A 24,365-nucleotide genomic window follows, 5' to 3' on the forward strand; every position below is an offset into this window, starting at 1 on the left:
CTTGTAAAGTTCACATATGGACAGATGACCAAAAGAACTGTGGTGGTTCCTACTGAAGAAGTGAGGCACTGCAGAATAATCCTCCCAGCACAAACACGGTTACACAGACATCACTGTGTTTGTGCTGGGATCTTGGAGAACTTGGTACCAATATTCAGTGGGAGCGTTGCTGTTCATTTGGCAAGTTCCTTCACTCAGGAAAGTGTATGGTAGCACATTGACTCTCCTGGAGACCAGCTCTGGTTCCAGTTCTTCCATTGCAAAATTTTGCTTTGCAACCGAGTACCTCTCAGACCTTTGCAGAAATTCCTTGGAGATCACTGGTGACATAAGGCCACGTCTGATGACGTTTGGAGCTCTTGTTGCAGAAGTACGTTGCCAGGCTTGGCAATGGAGAAAGTCAGACAACTAAAGGTGGTGGCTGTGGGGTAGGGAGGAAAAAACCAACAGACTTCTTGTTTGGTAGAGGGCCTGTCAGAGAGCTGAAAAATCCTGCTGCCACTTTGGGAAGCAGGCCTGCCTCTGGACCAGTTCTGTGACTCTGGAAGGGAGATCCCAGCAAATCAACGGGAAAGGGATCTTCTCCGAGAATCACATTGCTCCCAGGGGAGATAATCTATTTCTCATTGTACAGGTCTGTGACAAAAATTGGAATTTACAAGAATTGTGTCCTGAATGAGATTCGTATACTTTTGACCACAGAAGCAAGGCTTGGGAGCACCTCAGCCTGCATCCCTCTGGTTCGGGCTGAAGCCTCAGGCAGTTTTGTGTTGGTGAAGTGGCTGAGAGCCAACGTGTCAGTCTAAGAGCTGCTCTTGTATTTTCGTCTGCACACATACACAGTGGTGGGATTTGCTCATTTGATACATCTTGCAGATGGAAAAACTGAATACAGTGAGAAGCTATTTGCACTTCTTCCTAGACACTGCTCCGCAGTGCATGGCTGCATTTTTGCTGGGACAAGCCTGACGCTTGGCAGGTTCAGTTCAGTCCCAGGGGTGTCTCTGAACCCAGGTCTCCTGAAAGGTATTTCTCCTTACAGCAGTGTTTTCAGACAAGTGAGTGATACTCAAATACAGGGAAGGATGAAGGATGTGTTTAAGGCTAGTAGATAGTTTATTTGGTAGAGTAATTCTTGGATTAATGTACTGCCCTTGGAAACTGTGATCAGGAGTCTGTTGTGCATAACTCTTCCTTGTATGTTCATACGGTTGATAAAAATCCAAAGCCAGTTTCAGATGCTCTTCAAGCCGCCTGCCACAGCCTTCCGGAGCAGCTGTAACTGGATTAGTGAGACATGGAAAGTATTGCAATGCTGCCTGCATGTGATCATCTGAGTAACGATTAAAATGTTAATGGCAGGCATAGAGGACTAGAGCAGGCTGCAAATTGCAAAGCTTTATTTTTTTGTTCAGCTCATTGCTTTTTTACCTCCCCTGGAATTTAAAAGACAGCCTTAATCCTGTACTCGGCCTCACCTCGTCACATGCCTTTGGGTTAAGGACTGGCATCTCTGAAAGCATCGAGGATGTGGGTTGGATATCTCGGTGCTGCATGCCAGCCCTTGCCCGAGGAGTGACATTCCTCCTAGATAGCAGGCTTGACCGGAACCGAGCGTGTGTTTCTGCAAAAGCCCAGCGATACTTCACGGTGCAGGCCTAGCAATTTGTTTGATGATAGCTAATAAAATGCTAACCATCTAGCAGTGCTGCGATGTGATTAGGCTGCTGTGAATTTTCAAATTCCATCAAAGTCGTGCTGAGGATAATGGGCCCAGGGGACTCAACTGTAAATCAAAAACTAAAGCGTGGCCAATTCTGACAGTGGAAAGAATGGCTGTTTTAATGGGCAGAAGCTGAACTGCCAAGTCAAAACCAGCTGCACTTTGCAGAGCTACTAGCATGAGAGGTCTCTCTGCATTTGCATTTTCTGTAAGACTCATTCATTATTTTTTCTTCCCCTGAAGTTTAAACCGTGTCTTTTTACCTCAGATTTGCCTGGTCAGTTGCAGAGATTTTGGTGCCATTTTTGGTATTTAAAATTTCAAATGCATTGATGATAAAGGACAGTTTTCTCCTGTTTGGCAACTTCATTCAAATGTTTTCATCTGTAAATCGTAATTACTCCAACAATGAAAGTTCTGCACTGGGCAAGGCAAGGACCTCTCCTTCCTCTCTGCTGTAGTGCTGGGAGGAGTCAATCAGTGTAAGAAAAGAGGAGAATTCAGCTTGGGAAATCTTGAGCATAAACTGGCTCCTCTGTTACTTTTCATTTAGTAATTCACCAGCCAAGAAGTTTGTCCGATGGCATGAATATGTGACAGGGAGCCAGGAATTGTTGCTTCTTTTAATAATGAGGAGCAGCCAGCTTCTTCTCTGAGCAGATCCTCGTCCAGGAGAGCAGGACAGCTTTTCGACTGTACCCTTGTTCTGTGTGTTTGCTGGAGCCTTTGTGTCTGAAAGAGGGCAGAAGGCAGCATTACCTCACTGGAAGGTGCGCTGAGAAGATCACGCGTGAGCCAAATTTGACCCTGGTTGTTTCTGGTGCATGCACTTATTTCACCTCTGGATGCTAACCTGTCTTGAGAAAGCTTGAAAACAACTTTTAGGTAGTGCTACCTTCTGCCTGGAACCCGGGTTTGCGTCGGTGTGAGCACCTTTGTGATTCCAGCCATGTGCCTGATGAAGGAGCTCCCTGATGAGAGGCTGCCTGGGGGTTACGCTAAATCACCCATGACTGCATCACACTGTTTTTCTCTTGATCAGAGGACGGGCTGAGCTGTTGCCTTAGCAGGTAGGGTGGTTAGCAGGGCAGCTTTTGGGGAGCCCCAGCAGAAATGGGCTCTGAGGGGCAGGTGCATTCCTACTGTAGGGCACAGGGGGGTCCTGCCGAGTTCGGTGGAAGACACAAGCCATGGGGTCAGTTTCTTGCATATGGAAAAGGGTAAAGACTTGTCACTTCCAAATGTTTCTCGTAGTGTTGTTGAAATAACATCTGCTTTACCTGCTTTTTTTGAGCACTTGGTATTAACACCCTCCAGGTTGCTAGGGCATGATTATTCTTCTTCTGATATGCAAGACTGATGCGTGTTAAACCCAGTCAGTTTTAATGGGGCCTCTGCCTATAGATCGTGTCTCAGTGAATCTTGGTTATAACAAGAAATGCTTTGGAGAGACAGACGTTTTTAATTTGTTAAAATATATGCAAATTGAAATACTATGGATTGAATCCTGGCTTTGTCTAAGCTGATGGGAAAACTTCCATCCTTCTAAAGGAGCCGTGTGTTGGATCCCGATTTTATAGAGATCGGTTCTCCGTTGCTTCTCAATGTGGATTTTTGCAGCGCCCGTCTCCAGGGTATCTCAACCCGCTTTTAAAGCTGAAATGGGAAGTTAGTCATGAGATCTGTGGCAGTTGCAAACCAGATGTTTGGGGTGGTTTTTTTTTGTTCCCTTACTTTGCAAGTGGGAGGACAGAAGGCAGTTTCTTCAGTATGTTCGTTCTTAGTGCCCCGTTTTCTCGTGTGAAGTGCCATCTAGCATTCTTGTTTTATTTGCGTTTCCAAAATCATGGAGTCATAAAATTATTTTTACAGGGTTTATCTAATTTTACATGTATTGAAAAAGCCCTATGTGTTAGCATAGCACAGAAAGATTCTGTGTAGCCAAGAATAAAAAAGCTCTTGCAGCAGTGTGCATAATTATAGGGCTGCTGTTTAGTCATCAGTCACAGTATGTGTTGATTTTACGGGGAAGTATACTTCCCTTCAATTTGGAAAAGTGCTTGGAGGACTGGGCCCTATGGTTGTGCAGAGATACAAATGAGACATCCAGATGTAAATTAAAGAGCTACATTTTTCACCATTAGTTTTTCTGCCAGGATAAATGCATCTGGAACAATGGATGGAGGAATGTACCAACTGTCTATTTGTAATGGGTAAATGGTTTTCTTTTTTATTATGTTGCTTGTATTGAACTTCTGCCTTTTTTTTTTTTTTTTTCAATCTATCTCTATGCTGTTGCAAATCAGCCAGAAGAAATCGGCAGCTCAGTTGTTGTTTGCCTGCAAATGACGTGCCAGCATCCTGTAATTCTGCTGGCTTGAAATACAGCCCTGTCTCCTTTACAGTAACATCAGCCGAGAAGAGCCAAGTGGGCTGGTTCTCCGTGGGCAGGAGTGTGGGTGGAAGCACTGGTTCTTGTGGCATGCTGCTCTCCGTTCTGGTGCTCTTAAAATCCTTGTGCCTAAATCTGTGGGTAAGGGATTTTAGACAAATAGAGAATGTCTTTTCAGGGTTAAAGGGTAAAAATCCGGAATTAGTCATGCTTGCGTTGGTTCCTTCTATTTATCAGAAACATCTGATACTACTTCAGATTTCCATATCCATTTTGCCGACCAGTAGGAGATTCTGAAGTTGTAGCTACTTCTTCTGGTGAACTGATAGTAGTTCACTTACTGTGGATCACATTTCTCTTTTCCTTCCTCCTCACCCTACCCCTTTTGCTTATCTTGGTACCATGCAGTTAATAACTGATATTTTTTAAGTGTGCTTATGAAGAACAAAGGAGAAAAGCAAAACATGCAGTTGGTTTCATGAGTGACTCATCAAATGCACCATGAGCCCCTTGATTCAGAGCAATTGTTTTATATTTATTCCTTTCTTGCCACTCCTCTCATGGAGTGGTGTGCTCTCAGTCATGATGAGTTAATTAGTATAGCGCTGAAACCCTTGGATTTCCCATGGATAAGCATTTTTCTGAAGAACTGCGGGAACTGTTCCTTAAAGTGCGACATAACTCCTGAGAACTTGTTCTCAGTTTCTGAAACTTGTCTGATCCACTCGACTCAATACTGCTGTGACCTTTTACATACACCAAGAAATAACATTTTGGCTTATGTTTGGTGTTACATGTACACCAATGTGGAGTAAAACAAAAAAGAAAAAGAGATTAGAGGGTGTAAAAAAGTGGCAAATAGCAGAACTTTGGGAACTGAGAAAAGTGTCATCTCTATGCCTAAATGTTACCCAGGGACGTGGCTTAGTAAGTCTGTTATAATCCTTTGAAGAAAAAGGAGCAAAACAAGGATGATCATCCCCATCAGATGTTAGAAAAATGGATGTATGTAGAAGAAGACCATATAGTAAAGGACCAAGCTTTGTACAGCCTTAGCGAGGTTTAGTTTCAATGCATTGCTGAGAAGTGAATGTCTTTTCTACTTCTTTGAAGCAACCATGCTTTCCTTGACATCTGTGAGATCAACCTGAAGGATAGTTCCCTATTCTCAGTAAAAGATGAGGTCTGGTTAGCAGTAAAAGATTTCTGCTAAGTTTTCAAGGTGTTATGTAGTGTTCATACACCACAATTTGCTTTGCTTTCAGGCAGGTGAGCGTCTTGTTTGATGGGTGCGAGTTGGTAACATGGACTGAAAACTGTCTAAGTAGTTTTAAATCACACTATGGAATGCTAATCACTGCCTTAAGTAGGAAGCTTTTTCTTTTTTACTTCCTTCCCCTCTGTGCTCTAATTATACTCCGGTAGCCGGCCGTTTGTATCCTCCGGGCAACCAAACAGAAGCTGAGAGTGTTTGTTTCAACTGAACACCTTGGTGCAATAAATTGCCTGGCTCCTGGAAGGCATGGCCGCTGGCTGCAACAGTGGTCGTCCTACAGACAGGTTCATTTAGGGTCCCAGTCCATTGGTTTCACTGGAGTTACACCAGGGGTAAATTTAGCCCTCTCAGTGGTGCAAGCAACCGCAGGCGCAAAGTGTAAGACTGCCTGTCATCTGCTTGAGGGCTATTGATGTGCCTGGTATATGCTTAAGTTTAGCCATGCTCATTGTGAGAGATGCGAGAGCAATAGAAACTTTTAAAGTTGCTCTAACATCAGTGTGAAATGTTAGTAAGAGCCATGAACTGAAAGGTGAAGAGGTAGGACCGTCCAGGAGAATGAGCTAAGCTTTAATCTGAGCTTGTGGATGTCACGTCCCTGCCAGAGGCTGGGCTTCTCTTGCTCCAGAGCTGTAATCGCTGTTGCCCGTCTGAGCGAGCTGTGGGAAGTCCATGAACCCAAAGCATCATCGAGTCACGGGAATCAGGGTCTGGTCTCGAACACGGTGGCAGAAACTCTCTCCCTGCAAGAGGGAGATTAATTCGTTGTACCCAGTGGATGGTAGTTCTGGTTTCTCCACAACATTTAAAATCCATAATAATACTTAGATCCTGAGTTTCAGTGCAGAGGATCTTTTTATTTATTTATTTTTTGATGTGTTCTGCCATCCTGGTCTAGAGATTATACAGAGATGTCAGCTGGAATTGATAATGAAGGCAAAATTTTGGAATAGCGACAGGATGTGTTGCTGCTATTGATCAAAGGCTACGGGGCTGGTTTTAAACACTGCTCTGCTCTTTGATCTTTTTTTCCTATTGATTGAATGCAGTAGATGAACAACCATCTGTGTAGCACGAACATTTATTATGGCTTTTAAGCTGACTAAGGACAGCTTTGAATTAAATACGAGAGTTTAAATGATGGTATTCTAATAAGTGCTGTCTATAAAGACTTCACTTGCAGTGGCAATACAGTTTCATTTAAGTGTGGTGAAAGGAGATCTAAATACAGATGTTATTTTTCTTTCATATTCAAGAAGAAGATAAAATATGCAGAATTGATTACAGGAAAGGCAAAGGCTTTTTTTTTTATATGTAGTTACATGTGGGCAAAGGCTGCTTTTTTTTTTTTAAAGTATGTAGTTACGTGTGTAGTGCTCTCAGTAAACCGTATTCTCTTGTCTCGACAGTTCTCGAGAAGTCTGTGTAAATTAGTCAAGTATCTTAAAATGTGGATACAAATGGAACTACCAAGTGCAGTCTGGTAGTTCTGTAGTCACTTCCAGTGAAATTAATAGAAAACTTTCCATTGACTTTCTAATGATTTGGATTGGACCCTGGGCTGTCATTGTTGATGTTTTGGAAAGGTCAGGATCGATTTCCTGGCATCCTTTTTGTCTCTAAGGAGGCTCTTTGCCGTTCTGTGGGAGACATAGCGATATCGCTATTCCTCTTCCTTGATAATTCTCTGTATAGTTTAAGTTCTTCTACCTACCATCCAAGGCTTCATGGAATAACAGAGACAAACCAAAAAAGGCTGCATTTTGGGGAAATTGTTCGTATCTTAAATTCCTAAAGTAGTATTTCTGCATAATGTCAAGCTTTCTCTCACCATCCCCAGGTTATTCTGAATTTTATTCCAGTACTATACTGCTGTTATTTTTCCTTACTGATTGGAGCGGGTAAAAAAAAAAATGCTCCTGCAAATGGAAGCAACCTGCCACATTGCAGTGTAGAGAGCAAGTTGTGTTGCATTTAAAGTAATGCTGTTTCAGCACAGTGCAGTAGCACAACCTGCACAGGGATAGCTGCACACCTCTGGGGATCCAAATCTTGGGGTTCCTGCCTTTTCAAAACCACCTGCAGCCTCTGCGAAGTTTCCACCAAGCAGGCTTGTTTGTCTTGCCATGAAAAGGTTAGTTGCACTAAGGTAGTGCTGTCCGTGTACTGAGAGGTTGGTGTTAGTAATCTGTTTTGGAAGCGTGCTTCGGCTGCCCTTGCAGCAGGCCTGAAGGAAATTGTTTCTCTGGCTTTGCTGGGTAATGCACCATGTGTTTGAAAGCACAGGATTTTCTTGTAGAAGTAAATGGCTGTGCTTGAAGTACTGCAGTCCTTGCAACAGGAATATAAGATCCATAAAAAAAAAAAAGAGATTTGGAGAGAAGGAAGGGTTGGGAAGAGGACCAGGGAGCTCTATTCACAATGCTGACATTTGAAAAGGATAATCCATGTGCTTACTCTTCTTTTGGAATGTTTAACCTACCCCGCTTGCCACTAGAGAGGATTTACTTTCACAGATTAATATTAGACTGTTTCTTCAGGTGAAGTACGGATATCTAGGGTCTCCTGAACTCACTGACATGCTTTCCTTTATTTTCAGGATACTGGGGTTGGGAAATCGAGCATCGTTTGTCGATTTGTCCAGGACCATTTTGATCACAATATTAGTCCTACTATTGGGTAAGCACCATGCATAATACCTTTTCTTCTATATATTTTTTTAACTTGCTGCCCTCTACTGAGGTCCTTTTTTTTTTTTTAATCCCCTTACTTTCAAGGCTAGATCTTTTCTTTCTCCAGCTTATCAATCTCGCTCAACTCTTCACTCTTCTTTCATGGCTTTCAGCTCATGTTACCTGTCCATAGAGTCTGGAGCTGCCCCAAACTGGGTCTGCTCTGCTCTCCCTGTTCTGGGAATACAGAGGGGCCCTAAAGTTACTGTATTGCAGGTACTTTATTATGGGGAGGGTGACAGAGCTCTGCTGTTCTCCTCCTGTGAGTGATGTCTCTTGAAATAGCCTCTTTTCTGGGGCTGTCCGTAGCCGCACTGTATTGACTCGTGTTGTGCATGGCCATGACTTCCAGCTGTTCTGTTTTGTTTTTCTTCACCCATCTTGCGCCAAGAGACTCTTAGATGTCTTACTCAGCTGGTGTCCTTTTCTTTTGTCTTGTTAAGAGCTGCCCACTTTAGATTTTGTTTTGGTCACGGGACCTTAGGATTAAAGTCACTTTAGTTCACACTGGTCAATGAGGTATCAAATCTGATCCCTGGAGCTTAAAGAACCGAAACCCTGCAACCTGAGAGGCTGTGATCTGCAGAAAGACCAGGGCACCTCGTAGGTGAGTAATGGCAGGAGAACCATGGGGAGCCCTTACCGTACCTACGTTAGGTGTGCTGCCAGGCCAGGCTGGAACATGGACAGTGTCTGTTCCCAGATGTGGACACGCTTTTGTCTGGGTTTAGGACACGTCACAGTATCCTGCCTTTCTCAAAATAGGGACAATGCAATTTAAACTAAGTATGGTAAATTAATACCTGTTCTTCCTTAAAAACTGCCAAGCTTCCATGTGTTGGGCCATCAGAAACCTATTAGTCCTGTAGTTGATTTTCACAGGATCACAGAATGGTTGGGGCTGGAAGGGACCTCTGGAGATTGAGTCCAACCCCCTGCGAAAGCAGGGTCACCTACAGCAGGTTGCACAGGATCACGTCCAGGCAGGTTTTGGATATCCACAGAGCAGGAGACTCTACAGCCTCTCTGGGCAAGCCTGTTCCAGTGCTTTTAATTCCAAAATTTTAATTCAAAAATTTTTTCTGTTAACATCTTAAGAACAGATCTGCCAAGTCCAACGTTACCTGGAAAATTTTGAAAATCCTTGATCTCTTATGGGAAAGGAAGCTAATACGCAACGTTGACAAAGGAGTAATTTGGGCAGGAAGGACTGAGGCAAGGGAATCTGGTTATGTGTTAGAGCTGTTTTAAATCGTCTGTGAAGGATTAGTATTGATTGCTGTGTGTTGTTCAGAGGGTTAGATGATATCTTCCAGAGGTCTGCCTTTTGACGCATGAAGGAGTCTCAGCTGGAAGTTGCACATTGAAGTTCCAGGACAATTTTGGGCTCCTGAATGTAATGAATAGAGAAAAATGGACAGAGAGAAAGGAAGCATGTAGTGAATAACATTACTGACTGAAGGACACTTGTTTGCAGTGAAGAAATTGATAGGAACTTGAGTGGTTCTTCTAAATCATCAGCAGCCTTTTTCACCAGATAGTTGTTGTTGCTAAGTAAATGTCTTGTGCTCAAATGGAAAAAAAAAAATCTGTTTAATTTTCATAGTTACAATAACAGAGGGAAGATATTTTTCTACTGGAAGAGTAAAAGGCTAGCTTGCACACAGGTGCTATTACTTGTCTGTACAAATAAGGTTTTTGTATTTTCTTCCAAATTAATCAAATATTTTAAATATACAATCATTGCAATCTACAGTAGCTGCTGTGTCTCTAAAGTTCCTGGTTTTGAAACTGTAAAGTGTTGCTTAATGCTTTGAGAAGGAGAGTGACAACTAAAAGCACACACACTGAAAACAACCAAAGAAAATGCTGGTCTTTTTTTTTCTTCCCTTACTTAATATTTTTGTGAGCAATAGAGCTTTGTTAAATTCAAGCAATTTGCAGATGGCTATAGAGGAGAACTCTGGTATATCATTCTCAGGAAATGTTTTGATCAGTCATACACCATTTATCATCATTTGGTACTTCTGTAATGACAGTGCATTGTATCAAATGCATCTTTATGAGCCAGGAAAAAAATTACCACAACAGAAATTGTTCAGCAGTGTCCAGATAAGATGGGTGGGGTGGGGTGGTGGGAATCTACCAGAGTTTTGGCGGTCTCTCCTAGCCAGCTTTCAATTGAAATGCTGTAATATAGAAAAAGCCTATAAATTTGTAGTCCTTTTTCCTAAAAGAAGAAAAATCACACTGTGAAAACACAGACAAATCACGTTTCCTACAAAAAATACAAGAAACCACAAAGACTTCTTCATCTGAATTAAGAGGGGGAAGAGCTGTTTTCCATTGGTTCACCACGTGCATTCCTGAAGGTGACTTGTCTGTTCCCTGGTGATCCAGTCTCCTAGATTTAACTGAAAAGTTGCACTTTTGTTGCCTGGTGCGATGCTGACTGCTGCCTTTTTCTCAGGTCCATAGCACCAAGAAGATGGAGCTAGCTAGCAGCAGAAACTGCGTCTCAGCGGCAGGGGCATTTGTGTTCCTGGGCCTGTTCACATATGCCCTCTGAAACTCAGAAGCTTTTCCCTTCTTTTAAAGTACATATATAGGTATCATATATTTTATCTGAGAAAAGCGATGCTTTCACTTCTGTAGGCATTTTATCAAGGTTTTGGAGTTTCTTCATATGCGGTCTAACGCAGCAGAACTGCCTAAGGTCTATAGGTTGCATATTCAGAGTGTCAGTCATGTTACAAATTTCTGCTGCTTCCTTCTTTTCAGAGCATCCTTCATGACTAAAACTGTGCCTTGTGGGAACGAGCTTCATAAATTTCTGATCTGGGACACAGCTGGTCAGGAACGGGTGAGTATTACTTTGCAGTGTCTCTTTGTTATTCTGGTCTCTCTTAACGTGTTGGCATACTTTTTCTAAACCTTTCGTCTTCAGAAGGCAGTGCCCAAGCAGTGTCCAGCTCCCCCCTGCTTTCGTCAGGTTTATGTGTGGCAGCTTTCCTTGGTGTTGGAAAGCACTTGACTTCCAGCATACGGGCTGGCAGGTGGTCTGAGCTTAGGTGGTGACTCCAGCATTCTGCTGAGTTGGGACATTGAACATGGGCAGAGGTTGTGTCTGCTGTTGTTACTTTGGAAATTAGCACCGGCAACCTGAATCACTTAGGGTTTTCGTCTTGAATTTTTTCAAGTGTGGGAAATGAATTGCTCAAATTAAGTAGCTTTTCCTTTGGCTTTTCAAAAAAGCCATAACAGAGTTTGTGGACCTTAGATTATATCGACTGTATGTAAACCTGGTTGGTCATTTGTTTCTTTTAATAGCCTCAGTGGCAGTAGCATGCAGTAGTAGGCTGTAGAACTATAGAGTTCTCTTAATACGTGCCCACATTTATTTTGAGAAGTTTGAAAGAAATGGAAAAACTCATGCACACATTTTAAAATATCTTCAAACTTTCTTGTGAAATTGCAGTGTTCCTGTTTATAGAAAAATGTAGCTATGCTCCTGATAGGTTGGGGTAAAATGAGACGCTTATACAGGCTGTACTGTCAGTCCTGATACATCCCACTGTATTCTCCGTATCTTGTACGTGACTTGCAGGCAATGAAGATTTTTGTTGTTAAGTGCAGGAAATGGTTGTACTTCTATTTACAACGCACAGCATGATGTGAAGTGGCCCTGGTGAAATCTGTTGACTCTTAGCAATTCAGTATGTTATTTATGATGGGAAAATTGATCTTGAAAAACATATTTGAAGTATAGCATAATTCCTTCCCTTGAATTTTGTTTGTTCCATTTCTGCATGGTCTGGAGCTGGTAACTGACTAATTATTGCAAGAGGTAGCAAAGGTTCAGTTTTCTTTTCCATGGTTTGAGTTTCCTTGCTTATTCTCTCTCTCTCTTTTCCCTCTGCTGCCCCACTCTGCTTTCTCTTTTTCTTTTCCCTTTAGCTCTTTAGCACACAAAACTCCATTCTTGATGTTTAGATATAAGTATTAATTTGTTTTCCCACATAGTCTTAAGACTCTCAAAGCTTTTTTTTAAAGTAGGTGAACATTAATGAAGTCATATTTACTGAACTAAATAATGCCTCATTTGAGGCAGGAAATCTGTGACTGAGCTCTGACTCCTGGACAAAAAATCCATCCTTCACATCTAGTCCCTTATGTTTCCTCCCAATTTTTTTTTTAAGCTCATCATTTTTCATACATCTGCTTTCTGTTTTTTTGATGTCCAACAATGATGAGTAGTGACCACCACAAACCTTGTTAAATTGCTCAGAATCTATTACAGGTAAGTTATGTTACAGGTTTTCATGTGTAATCATGAATTATAACCTCTTTAGGCCAGGGACTATCTTCTTCCGTGTTTGCACAATGTATTCCCAGTCCTTCACTAGGACTCCAGGAAAGGGGGGTGATACAGTAAACGAAGTTGATGGGTGTTGGGTGCTAGCTACTGAGGCAGACAAGTTTCCCGAGGTGAGGTCCATACGATTCCAGGTCGTTCTCTGTCCTAGAACATCCCAATTTTACAGCTAAACACATGATGCTTCTCAATAGCTTATTCACTTGAATTTGGATCTGGGATTTTAGTTACTTTGTCTTGTGTTGCTCCTTCTGATTTGCTATTCAAGAACAAATGTCTCCCTCTGTTAATTTGTTAATTTCTTTCTCTTTTTCCTCTGAACAAGTGATGACCCAAAGCTTCCAGCCTACCCCAACCTCTGGGCCTATTGCTGTTTTTCACAGTGTACTAATAAATGTCTTCGCAGTGGCGTTTCTGCTTTGAGAGCTGTTGTCCTTCCTTTGTTCTTTGCGATTTTTGTTGAGGCGTTATGTTCCACTGCTAAAGTCTGAAGTTTCCTCCATGCCCCTGTTGTCTATACAGCCGAGAGCAGCGTTCAGGACTTTCTGCTCTTTCAACTTTGCCTTCGTTTGGCTTCGCTCTCCTAAACGCAAGGCCAAGCACAGGACTTGCCTGTGCTTTTTCTGGAGTCGGGGCACGCTGTGCTTCCCCAGCTGCGTCACCTGCTGCTGCATCCACGTGCTGATGTGGAGCATTCGCAGCGTAAGAGCCCCGGTGAGGTTTAACTTATAACCTTACTTAGCCATGAAAGTTAAGCTCAAACCTTAACCATGGTAGAGCGGGCAGGCAGAAACAACAGCGGCAGCACTTCTGTGCTCCTCGTTCATGAGCTTCTCCTTTTTCACCAGTTTTCCCTTCCTTTTTCATGAGTTTCTCTGGGCAACAAGCTGGGAAACTGCCAGCTTGGAGAGTGTAGAGAAACCACTCTTAAATATCTTAGTTGCAAGCCCTTATTTAAGCAATGCTCTGTGAGAACCAGTGTGCCTCCTGGATGCCTTCCGTCAGCTGGGAGAAACTGGAAAGTGATGTGGCTGCCTCTGAAAAGGAGCTGTGTCCCGGGTGCAGAGAGAAGCCAGCTGGGAGCCCTCAGCACTCCCTTGAGGCATTAAATCAACTTTCAGATAGCCACTTGTCACACTGCAAGCCCTTGGAAATGCTGGTTGTTGTTGGATTTAAAAGCTGGTTGGAACACCTGAGGGAGTTGAAGAATCTTAATATACAGGCCAGCCAGTCAGAGGTTGGTCATGGAGAACAGGTGACTTCTAATCCATATTAATAATAGGTATAATATTTTATTTCTTTTCTGTTAGGAAACTTGGAATTGTAGGCAGAGTAGAGAAGGAACCAGAATTGCCATTTTGTGGCAAACATCACTTCTGCAGGATGACCATAATGGAGCAGGACACAGAGACAAAAGCATTTCTGTCATCGCAGACACTCAGCTCCCTTCCTGGAGGGGTACGTGGCCCTCCAGCAGCTCTTGCGGTGGAAAATTCACATTGTACTTGATTACAAAGTAGAGGGCTTCTTAATCCTTTTATCTTGTTTTTTCTTTTCCCTTTTTTGGGTAGGGGAAACCTTAAACTGGCAGCATACTTAACAAAATCCCCCTACTTTTCTGTGCCTAAGTACTGGTCTCTGCAGACCCGAGTGCTTTGTGTTGGTGTGCTGTCAGACAAGCTCACTTTATTCTGTTTCTCGGAGTCGCTTTCCCTCCATCCCACTATTTTCCAAATGTCACTTTTTTCCCTATCTCACTTTTTTTCCCATCAGCTTTAAATTTTTGCCATGGACTTCAGGACTTAAGTGCATGACAATTATGTTATTGTTAGCAAAGATTCCCTCCCCTAAGAAGAGTCTCTTCACAAGTTAGTTGATGATGTTTTTATTAGCATATATTTTGCTTCGTGGTGCCCTAAGTAGCTTCTAATTACAATGCTTTGTCTGAATTCTTTGGGTGGCTGCCAGCTTTCCATTTTGCCAGCTGAGGAATATTGTAGCAAATAGTCAGGGAGCCTGAGGGCCATGTTTCTAGGGCAGGAAAATTTATCTCTGTCCTTTTTAAATTTACTGTATTGAACTCTGGGATTTTTAATTTTGTTTAATAGAATGAGCCTCAATTACTTGAGCCCAATTTAAACCTTGATAGGAATTACCCTGAGTTGTGGGCTTTTTTTATTTATTTTTTTTTTCCCCAGCTGCTCTGTTTCCAGGAAAAGGCTGACTGATGAGATACCTACAGCTCTTTTCTGAGTGACAGTAGTTGTCCTGGTGATTCAGAGACAGCATCACAAGGGAGGGGGTGAAAATGCTCCTTGAAAGGAGGACTGGTCCTTGCCACAGTCTTGACTGGGACATTTCCCCTAAGCTGCGTGTTACAATCACTGAGCTCATGCATGCTTCCTCTGAAACCAGACTATCCTGAGAGGAGTTAACACCAACTATCGATGACTTGAATTACTTCTGCAGTCAAGAAGTGGCCTGGATTTTGCTCTGCAGTTTTAAATAGGTGACCCTGATGGTAGCCCACAGCTCAGTCGGTGTGGAGGTGGTTCCCTGTATGTGGTGTGAGGACCTCCCTGCAGTGGGCTGCTGCTGGCCTGCTGCAGGGGTCACAGCTGATTTGGTAGTGTGTGCGTGTGCGAGAGCACAAGTGGCTAGTAAGTGAATATGTTATTTTTACTATTTTTAGAGTGAGTGTAAAGCATGGTAAATCATTTAAGAGATGCATGTGGATGTGTTTTTTCTTAAGCTTCAACAAACTTGTAACGTGTAGCTTGACAGTGAGCTGTGGTTTAGGTATAGTGTCTTTTGCATCCTTTGTTTAATGACTGTAAACTTCAGAAGGGCTAAGCACAGGTCACTTGTGTGATGTTGCAAAAATTTGTTTTCTGCTTATTTAAAATATCTTCAAAAGATTATCCTAAAATGTTGGAATTTTTCCCTCTTCACTTTAAGAATTCTTACGTATTTGAGAAAAATGCTCATTCTTTTATGTATATATCTTCTTCAATTTAACTAGAAAAAAAAATACCTATAGGTTGGAGACGGACAGATCTTTCCTGATTTATTCAGCGTGTGAATCCTGAGAACTGGAATCTCAGCCTTCAATCATGTAGGGAAGTAACTGTAAGCTCAGCCTTCAATCATGTATGGAAAACTACTCAAGGTTATAAAATGCTAAGTGGTATCTGATAGTGGCTTTCATGCATAACATTTTTCCATTCGCTCTTTGCCAGCTGAGAATGTCAGGAATTTTGTATCCCTCCCTGTGCCGCTTCTTGTGCGAGAAGCTTGTGTGTCAGGATAATCTGTTTGACGCTTCTGTTTTTTGCCCTTGCTTCTCTCCACACCCTGATTTTCTCTTTGTTGGCAGCTGCTGCCTCGAAGGTGACGGGAACGGGGCACGTAAATGCTCAGGGCAAGTAGAGGCTCCCAAGCTGTGGAATAGATGCTCTTCATGGTGCGTGGACCACTTCAACGAGCTTGTGCAACGCGGGCGCGGTGGTGGCGACTTCTGGCTCTGCCCGCATGGGTGCTTGCCTGTTCCACGGAAGCAGTTAAGGCAGCTCTCCTAAACAGGCTGGTAGTTAATGTGTTTCTGGCACTGGTCTACCATGTTCTTTACCACGAGAACCTCCGTGGTTGGGGCTATAGGAATGGAGGCCAAAGCGTGTGGAAGAATGTGCTTGAGGTGGGTCTGGGGACAGGACTGGAGGGGTTTGTGGGGGTGGCGTGGCAGGAAGAGCCAAGGACGGGAGAAATGGGATGCCAAAAATTACTGGCGGAGAGTCTGGGAGTGGACTGATGTGCAAGGGGACCGAGGTGCGTGAAGGTCCTAGTCAAGAAGGGGGAGTGTGTGTGGTAGGAAGGGGAAGGAAGCTGCAGAGCTGTGACCGCCCGACCGCAGATGTAAGTGGCTAGCAGAGAGCCAGGAGCTATGGCTGTCCTCACCATTAATGGCACCCAGGTAAAGAAAGGGTAAGGATCCCTGACCTTGAGAGCACCCGAGTAGTTTGGTCTTGGCTGCTCAGATGCAACGTACGCAGTCAGAGAGCAGCTTCTCAAGAACGGGAATGAAATGTAGTCGAACGATTACAGCTGTCAGGAAGGAAATCGTGCTGCTGTGCACCTGCTGATGCTTCAAAAGGCACCACATGGTAAAATCTTAGCTGGGTTCAGCCCTTGACGTGAGAAGGTGCGTAGCATTCGCTGAGCACTGGTCTGATTCTGGTTACTCGGTGCATCCTTAGCCTTTCCAGCCATGCTTGTAGGCAGAATTATAGTCCTTGTACAGCAAGAACAAGTACTGTTCTTTACAGTCTGGGGTGGTGAAAGCAACCCAATAGAGGAGTTGTGGGGGTTTTTTGTTGTTGTTTTTGGTTTTGTTTTTTTTTTCTTTTAGCCGTGGAGTTTGGAAGAGCCAGCCCTGCTGTGGCAGTACGCCAGCGCTGGGGTGTAGCACTACAGGATGGTGCAAAGAGCTGCTGACATGAATTAATGTTCCCTGGTGTGCCTGGCAGACTGAATGAATCCAGATTGTCTTCAGCAGCATTTGTCAGACTCTGTATAAATAGGCAGGAGTGGTAGTTTTTTTATTTTGGTATTTATTTGGCCTCTGTTTTGCTTTCTAAACCAGCATTACGTAAGGCATGCTTAAGAGACTTTCACTACCACAGCTCAGGTGTGATTTACATTGTGTTCCCTTTAATTTGTTTTTATCTTCTAAGTATTGTGATATGGCTACTCTGTGGGTTTTTCATCTTCCCGGTTCTGTACTGCTAGTACAGAGGAAATGTGAAAAACATTACCTATGACCAAATATACCGCTCCATGATAAAATGCACAGGAAACAGAAAGCAAAATAACTACAGAGCTTTTAAACAGGTGGTAAATTCCTTAATGGCTAGTTGGTTCCTTTTTCCTGCCCTGTGCAAGGGCAGAGCTTCTGTTGACTTCAGTGAGATGGCCAGATGAGGGGTTGCAAAATCCCAAAATAGTCCTGGAACCAACGAGAGCAACTCTGGTTATGCTGAACTTGCATTTGCACCACCTAAGACAGAATTTGTCCTCTGTGCTGCAGGGCTGTACAGCTGTAAAGGTTGGGCAGCTCCTGGTCGGAGCCTGAGAGAAAAAGGAGACCTGCTTTGAGAGGAAATTTCATAATGCGCTTATGGCCTCGCTTCTTCTTCCTTAGCGGCGGAGATGATGAACCGCAAGTGCAAAGTGGCCGTGTTGGTAGAGGAGCACGAGTACGAAGGTGCTCTGAATCCGGCCAGCATTGCAGCAGTACTTACAGAACTGTGTGGGTATGTAGCATGCTGTGTGGCGTGCTCTAAGGAAAAGTCTTAAAAGTCTGCATGAAGCTACACAAGATTTTGGTTTTTTGGCATGTCTTTGGTAAAATCAGTTTCTTACTTACATTTTGAATGGCCCTTTCGCCTGGCTGTAGCTGTTGAATTGGAAAATGCTTGAATTTTAGTAAGTCAAGGTGCAAGTAAAGTACATGTAAATTAGGAATTAGGAATTCAGAATTTTATTAATTGTCAAAATATGATCCCTGTAGAAGTATCATGGCAAAAAAACCAGAAGGATTTTAGACTGGACCTTGATCAGCTTTTGAAAGGGGTTAGGAGTGTGGTTACTTGTGGTGGTGGGAGCTGATAGACAACTGTTTCGGGTCTGTGTTTCCCTTCTAGCCAAAGGTACAAGAGCTGTGGCTGGCTGCAGGTCGGGGTGATGTCTGCCAGAGCTGCCCTCGGCGGCGGGCTGCCAAGGGGCTGATGGCCCGGCAAGTTGGAGCTGGGACACGGGTGTCCGTGTGGCAGAGCCGGGGCGGCTGCCCGAGCGGTGTAGGTGGCCCTTCGTGAGAAGCAGAGCTGTTCTCATGCCAAATCTCAAACTGCTTCTGTGTCTCCTAATTTTCTTGGGAGTTACTGGATACAGAAATACTGAGCCATAAAATCAAGGTTATAGACATTGTAATTTATAATACAGAAGGTGGCCCCCTGAGATTTAATTTTGTGAGCTGATTTTTAGTGTGTCACTTGCTTTGGGCATCTGTCCCACATTTGGTCCTTGGCAGATGAAAAATGTGTGCATTAGTATTTTGTATCCCTTTAATTCATTTTGTGTGACTCTCTTTGTCCAGGTAATTAGGCCAGAAAAAGGTTCAAGAGGACTTTGCTTTTGGGCACTGATTTAAAAGAAAAAAAAGTCAAATAAACATAATTATTTGCATAATAATTTTACTAGTATGTTTGTGATATTGCAAAATCCATGCTCATAAAACACATTCATTAGGAGTCTATTATTAGATCATGAAACTTCCTTAGGGTTACAATTTTTTAACCTCTCTTCATTCATTCAGTGTTGCAGAGAGTCTTTTCCTGTTTTCTTATGGACAACAGTAATTTCTTATGACTGGGACATAGTGTATCATCACGTTTGTTTATTAGACTGTACAAAAGAATGACAGAGGGGATTTAATTTTGGTTTTATTTGATATTCTGTACTGTGATAACTGATAATAGTTGTTATTAGTATACTTTCAGTTGTTAAATAATGTCAAAGTACTTTTTTTTTTTTTTCCCCCCCTCCTCACAGGCCATAGGAAATTGCATTAAGAGGCATTGTAATCCCATTTTGGTCACTTTGTCCAATGTAAAATATGAAATCTTGAGTGTCAGGTTTATGCAAATAAGAACATAAACTTACATACCAGATGAAATCTACCATTTGATCCTAAAGGAAAACAAATCCTGAAGCTACATGCCCAAATATGGATGAAATGTTTTCTCCTCTTAAAAGGCCTTATAGCTAAAATATTACTGTAGAATCATGAAAGAGGAAGTAACTGTTCTGTCAGCTGAGCAAGTAAATAGATTTTCAGTAGAACAGAGTAGGGAGGTCATACTTATGTCTTAACAACAACTACTGAACCCGAGTACCTTTCAAAGGGAGTTGCCTTTCCAAGCCTGACTTGCTGTGGTCTTGCCCTCCCTCTTTCTGAGCTTGTGAGGAATTGGAATATTTAGGTAGATTATTTTGTCTTAAATAGCAGAGGAACTGCATTCCTCCCACATGCTGTGCCTCTGGCCACTGCTTTTTATGTTTCTTGACAGAAGGAGCAGGTCAAACATAGTTCGACATCGTTTGGTGTTTCTGTTACTGAAATGCAACACACTGTTGAAGTGAGTAATTAATCTCAAAAAATGTTTCAAAAGAAGTTGTCTTTGTTTCTACATATTACCTGCACTGATTTAAAATGATTATTGTTTCCGTTATAGGGAAAAAAGGGTAAAACTGCCGGTGGCAGTAGACTGTACCAGCACAGATGTGCACAAAGTAGTTCTGGAAGTTCAGAGCTAGTTGAGTGTGGTCTAAACTGATGTGCATCTGGCTTCTAGTGGTCCTGTCCTGCCTCCTTTTTTCTCAGCCATGCTTTCTCACCCCTTTCTTTCTGCTGAGCCTAGGGCTTATCTGATGCACAACAAGCTGGTCTGGGAATCCAGCTAAAAATTAATCCTACCCAAAAAATGGTAGTTTGCATCCTGGTTCCAGTTTGCATCTGGTTCTACTTGTCCAGGATCCAGTGACGCAGGTCTGCTTTTCTGTTTGTTTTTTTTTAAAAAAAAAAACCCTATTGTTATTTTTACTTTCTGGCCCTAACACTGGCAATATTCTTCAGTGAAATGGATATTATGGAAAGTGTTCTTGTCACCTGGTCAAAAGAAAAGGGAGAGAAACTCGCAAGATGTTGTACAGGTTCTCAGTGTCCTTTCTGGGCCAGTATAGAAGGAATTTGAAGCATGTCGTTTTACCTGCATGGCTCCTGTGAAGTGTGATTACTGTTATCTGAGAGCTCTTTGTAAATTCAGGAATACCATATAATCTAGAACAAACCCAAATCAGCACGTGTATAGGATATGTCAGTTCTTTCCAGGAGTTTACAGACTGGGAGGAGTGTGCATACACCATGAAAGGTCAAATCTACCCTCCACAATTAAGATCCCTGATTTTCAGGCTACTTTAATGCAAGACAGGTGCTGACGAGCAGGTCTTGGAAATTCTTGAAGTTTGTAGGAGATAACTTCTTGTCACAGGTGAGCCAACTGGGGAAGATGCTCTCCTAGACTTGCTGTTTGTGAATAGAGGAGGATTTGTGGGGGATGTGATGGTAGTTGGCTGCCTTGGCCACAGGGATCATGAAATGATTGAGTGTAGTGATAGAAAAGGACAGCAGAGTTGCTACCCTGGACTTCAGGAGAGCAAGCTTTAAGTTATTCAGGGAGCTACTTAGCGGAGTCCCCTGGGAATCTGTTTTTGAGGGCTTAGGAATCCCCAAGTGCTGGTCAGTCTTCAAGAAGCACCTTTCAGAAGCTCGGGAGGAGGTAGTTCCACTGTGTTGTAAGTCGAGCAAGTGGGACAGGAGACCAGCCTGGCTGAGCAGGGGTCTCCTCGCAGGGCTCAAGAGGAAAAAGGAACTGTATGATCACTGGAAGCAAGGTCAGGCTTCGCAGGAAGAGTACAGAGCTGTGGTTCGTTTATTCAGGGAGAAGACACAAAAGGCCAAAGCTCAGTTAGAGTTGAAACTGGCCAATGTTGTTTCAGATAACAAGAAGGGCTTTTTTAGGTATGTTACTAGCAAAAGGAAGTCTAAAGAAAACATTGGACCGATACTTGTCGAAGATGGTCATCTGACTAGTAGGGATGGAGAAAAAGTGGAGGCATTCAATCCGGTTTTTGCCTCAGTCTTTAATAATACAGATGGACCTTGGGCTGCCCGGTCCCCTGAGTCAGAGGACCATGCGTGTGGGAACAGTGACTTTCCATTTGTGGACACTGAAATTGTCAGGGACCAGTGGTATCAGCTGAATGTCCACATGTCCATGGGGCCTGATGGGATTCACCCCAGAGTTCTGAAGGAGCTGGTGGATGTTACGGCAGGGCCCCTCTCGATCATCTGCCAAAGGTCTTGGGAGTCTGGGGAGGTCCCTGCTGACTGAGAGCTAGCTGTCGTTATTCCAGTTGACAGAAGGAGCATGAGGGAAGACCCAGGGACCTACAGACCTGTGAGTCTAATCTCGGTTCCTGGAAAAATTTCAAAGATTATACTGAGTACTATTGAAAGGCATTTAAAGAATAATGCAATCATCAGGCATAATCAACATGAGTTCACAAAGGGAAAGTCCTGTTTAATCCCTTTGATATCCTTCTACAATAAGGTCATCTGCCCAGTGGATGAAGGGAAGGCGATGGATGTATTTTTTCTGGATTTTAGTAAGGCTGTTGATACTGTCCCTCACAGCATCCTTCTGGACAAGTTGCCCAGCTGTGGGATGAGCAGGTTCACGTTGAAGAACTGGCTGAAGGGCAGAGCTCAAAGGGTTGTCGTGAGTGGGGCTACATCTGGCTGGCGACCAGTCACCAGCGCTGTTCCCCAGGTTTCAATTCCAGGGCCAGTCCAATATATTTATCGGCGAGGTGGATGCAGGAGTTGAATGCACCATTAGCAAGTTTGCTGATGATCCCAAACTGCGAGGTGCTGTTGACTCTCTTGAGGGACAGGAGACCTTGCAGAGGGTCTAGATAGATTGGAACATCGGGCTATGATTAGTGGGGTGAAATTTAACAAGTCGAAATGCAGGATTCTGCACCTAGGACGAAGTAACGCCAGACACAGGTATAAATTGGGAGGGAGGTGGCTGGCAAGCAGCCCTGCAGAAAGGGACCTGAGGGTGCTGGTGGGCAGCAGGCTCAGTGTGAGCCAGCGGTGAGCCCTGGCAGCCCAGAGGGCAAACCCCATCCCGGGGTGCGTCCAGTGCCACATCACCAGCTGGGCAAGAGCGAGGATCGTCCCATGTTGGTGTGGCCTCCCCTGGAGCGCTGTGTGCGGGGCTGGGCCCCACCATTTCAGAAGGAGGTGAAGGCCCTTGACCGCATCCAGAGGAGAGCGGGCTGGCAGGTCTGTCCTGTGAGGAGCGGCCGAGGGCTCTGGGCCTGTCTGGTTTGGAGCAGAGGAGGCCGAGGGGCGACCTCATGGCTCTCTGCAGCTTCCTGAGGAGGGGATGTGGGGAGGGAGGTGCTGAGCTCTGCTCCTGGGATCCAGGGACAGGACGTCTGGGAATGGTTCAATGCCGCGTCTGTCAGGGGAGGTTCAGACTGGACGTGAGGAAGCGTTTCCTTACCGAGAGGGTGGTCAGACCCTGGGACAGGCTTCCTGGAGAGGAGGTCAATGCCCCAAGCCTGTCGGTGTTTAAGAGGCATTGGGACAGTGCCCTTAACAACACGCTTTAACTTTTGGTCAGCTCTGAACGGGTCAGGCAGTTGGACTAGGTGATCCTTGTAGGGCCCTTCAGACTGAAATAGTCTAGTCTGTTCAGTTCTAGCACACTGGAAATTTCTGTCATGATCTTGGAAGCCTAAAAATTCCAGAAAGTGTTTATTGCATTAAACGTACAAGTAATAAAGCCACACACTAAAAGCCCAGAAGGCACACATCTGCCCAACTCCCTCAGGATCATGGCTGATCCCTTTTCTTCAGACCATGCTTCTTGACTGATTCCTCTTCTTTTCTTATCCCCCCTCCTGCTGTTTTCTCCTATTAATGAGCTCTCCCACCTGCCTCGCTCCCCAAAACTCTTCAGCACCTGGCCATCTGTCACTGCTGCTGTGCAGCCTTGCTGCTGTAAGAGAAAGTATCGACCTTGAGCTGGAGCGTGTGATCTGTGATAAATACCTTACAAACCGGCGAAAGAACCAGTATTACAAATAACTCACTGTACATGCTGCACGTGAAACAGCAGGAAACGTGGAGGCTCTAGGTCTGAATGCTGTCTGTGAGTACAGTTCTGAGAAAAGGATGTGTCCCGTAAATCTGCAGAGGTTTGCCGTGTAGCACACAGATCCATGCATGTTCACTGAGCAGTGAGATTTATACCCTGCCCTAATAACGCATTTCATTTAGGAGTTAACCTTGGTTATTAGCTGCAGCTTTATATGAAGCTTTTACAGATCACTTTGCAAATAAAAATTTGTAAAATGGCTGCATGAGTACAGTGAGACTGAGTGTATTTTCCAAGAAAGATTATTTTTACTTTGCTTAAGACTAAGTTTAGTTGAATCAGCAGAAAGGCTTCTTGACTTCCTTTCTCTGTGTAATTATGAGCTGAAATTCTAAATCGGCTGCTTAGTCATGGTAAATTATGAAAATTATGCTGTTCATTGGCAAGCTGTTGTTATAATAAACATTTATTGCTTGTTTTTTTCTTAAAGGATGTTTCTCTTGAAACAAAAAGATGAAGAGTAACTGAAAACTGGAAGAACCCATGTTTTTCAAAATACCTGTGGTAGTATAGGAAAAGTAAACATGGCAGGTGTTCAGGGTTTTCTGACAAGTTAATTTTATCCAAGTCATTTGCAATGTCTTATAAAACTTGAACCCAAGCTGAATCCAGTCTGTTACAACTACAAAGCAAAATGTTGTGGTTTGCCAGGGGAAGGGGTCGGACATGTGCTGTCCGGTTAGGCCTCCAAGAGCGGGGGATCGTCATGTCAGAACTTGTCCTCAGAGTCCCTGCCCTGTAATGGAAAAGATGCACTGAGCCAGTAAGTGCTGATTGTGTAAATCCAGTGGGATGAAGAACAGGAGGAGATCAGGGAGCTCTGCTGCTGCCTTGGCATTTAAGGAAAATTAGAGACGGGCAACCACCAAAGAGGTCTGTTCTCTGTGGGGTGAAAGAAGGTCGGTAGTCCTGCCATGGAGAGTCTTTGCGACCTGACTAAGTGTGTGATAATTCTGATTTATTAATGGTATTTTCTGTTGGGGGGTTGTGTTTTAACAGTTTCATTCCTTGGCTCCAATG

General features: G+C 43.6%; 1 protein-coding gene across 1 annotated transcript in view; it reads left to right on the forward strand.

The window, feature by feature from the left end:
* Positions 1-7,990: 7,990 nt before the first annotated feature.
* The window catches only part of RAB31 (RAB31, member RAS oncogene family), a gene marked incomplete at its 5' end in the record, with an annotated part of 35,526 nt that continues 19,151 nt past the window's right edge, over positions 7,991-24,365 (forward strand). The window contains 3 exons of the mRNA XM_009709875.1: positions 7,991-8,070; positions 10,905-10,986; positions 24,345-24,365. The exon at positions 24,345-24,365 is cut by the window's right edge and continues 75 nt beyond it. Of these exons, the coding sequence (XP_009708177.1) occupies positions 7,991-8,070; positions 10,905-10,986; positions 24,345-24,365 (183 nt within the window). The remainder of the gene's footprint in view (positions 8,071-10,904; positions 10,987-24,344) is intronic.

The sequence above is a fragment of the Cariama cristata genome, unplaced genomic scaffold, assembly GCF_000690535.1.
Source record: "Cariama cristata isolate BGI_N322 unplaced genomic scaffold, ASM69053v1 scaffold15941, whole genome shotgun sequence".
Classification (NCBI taxonomy): Eukaryota; Metazoa; Chordata; class Aves; order Cariamiformes; family Cariamidae; genus Cariama; species Cariama cristata.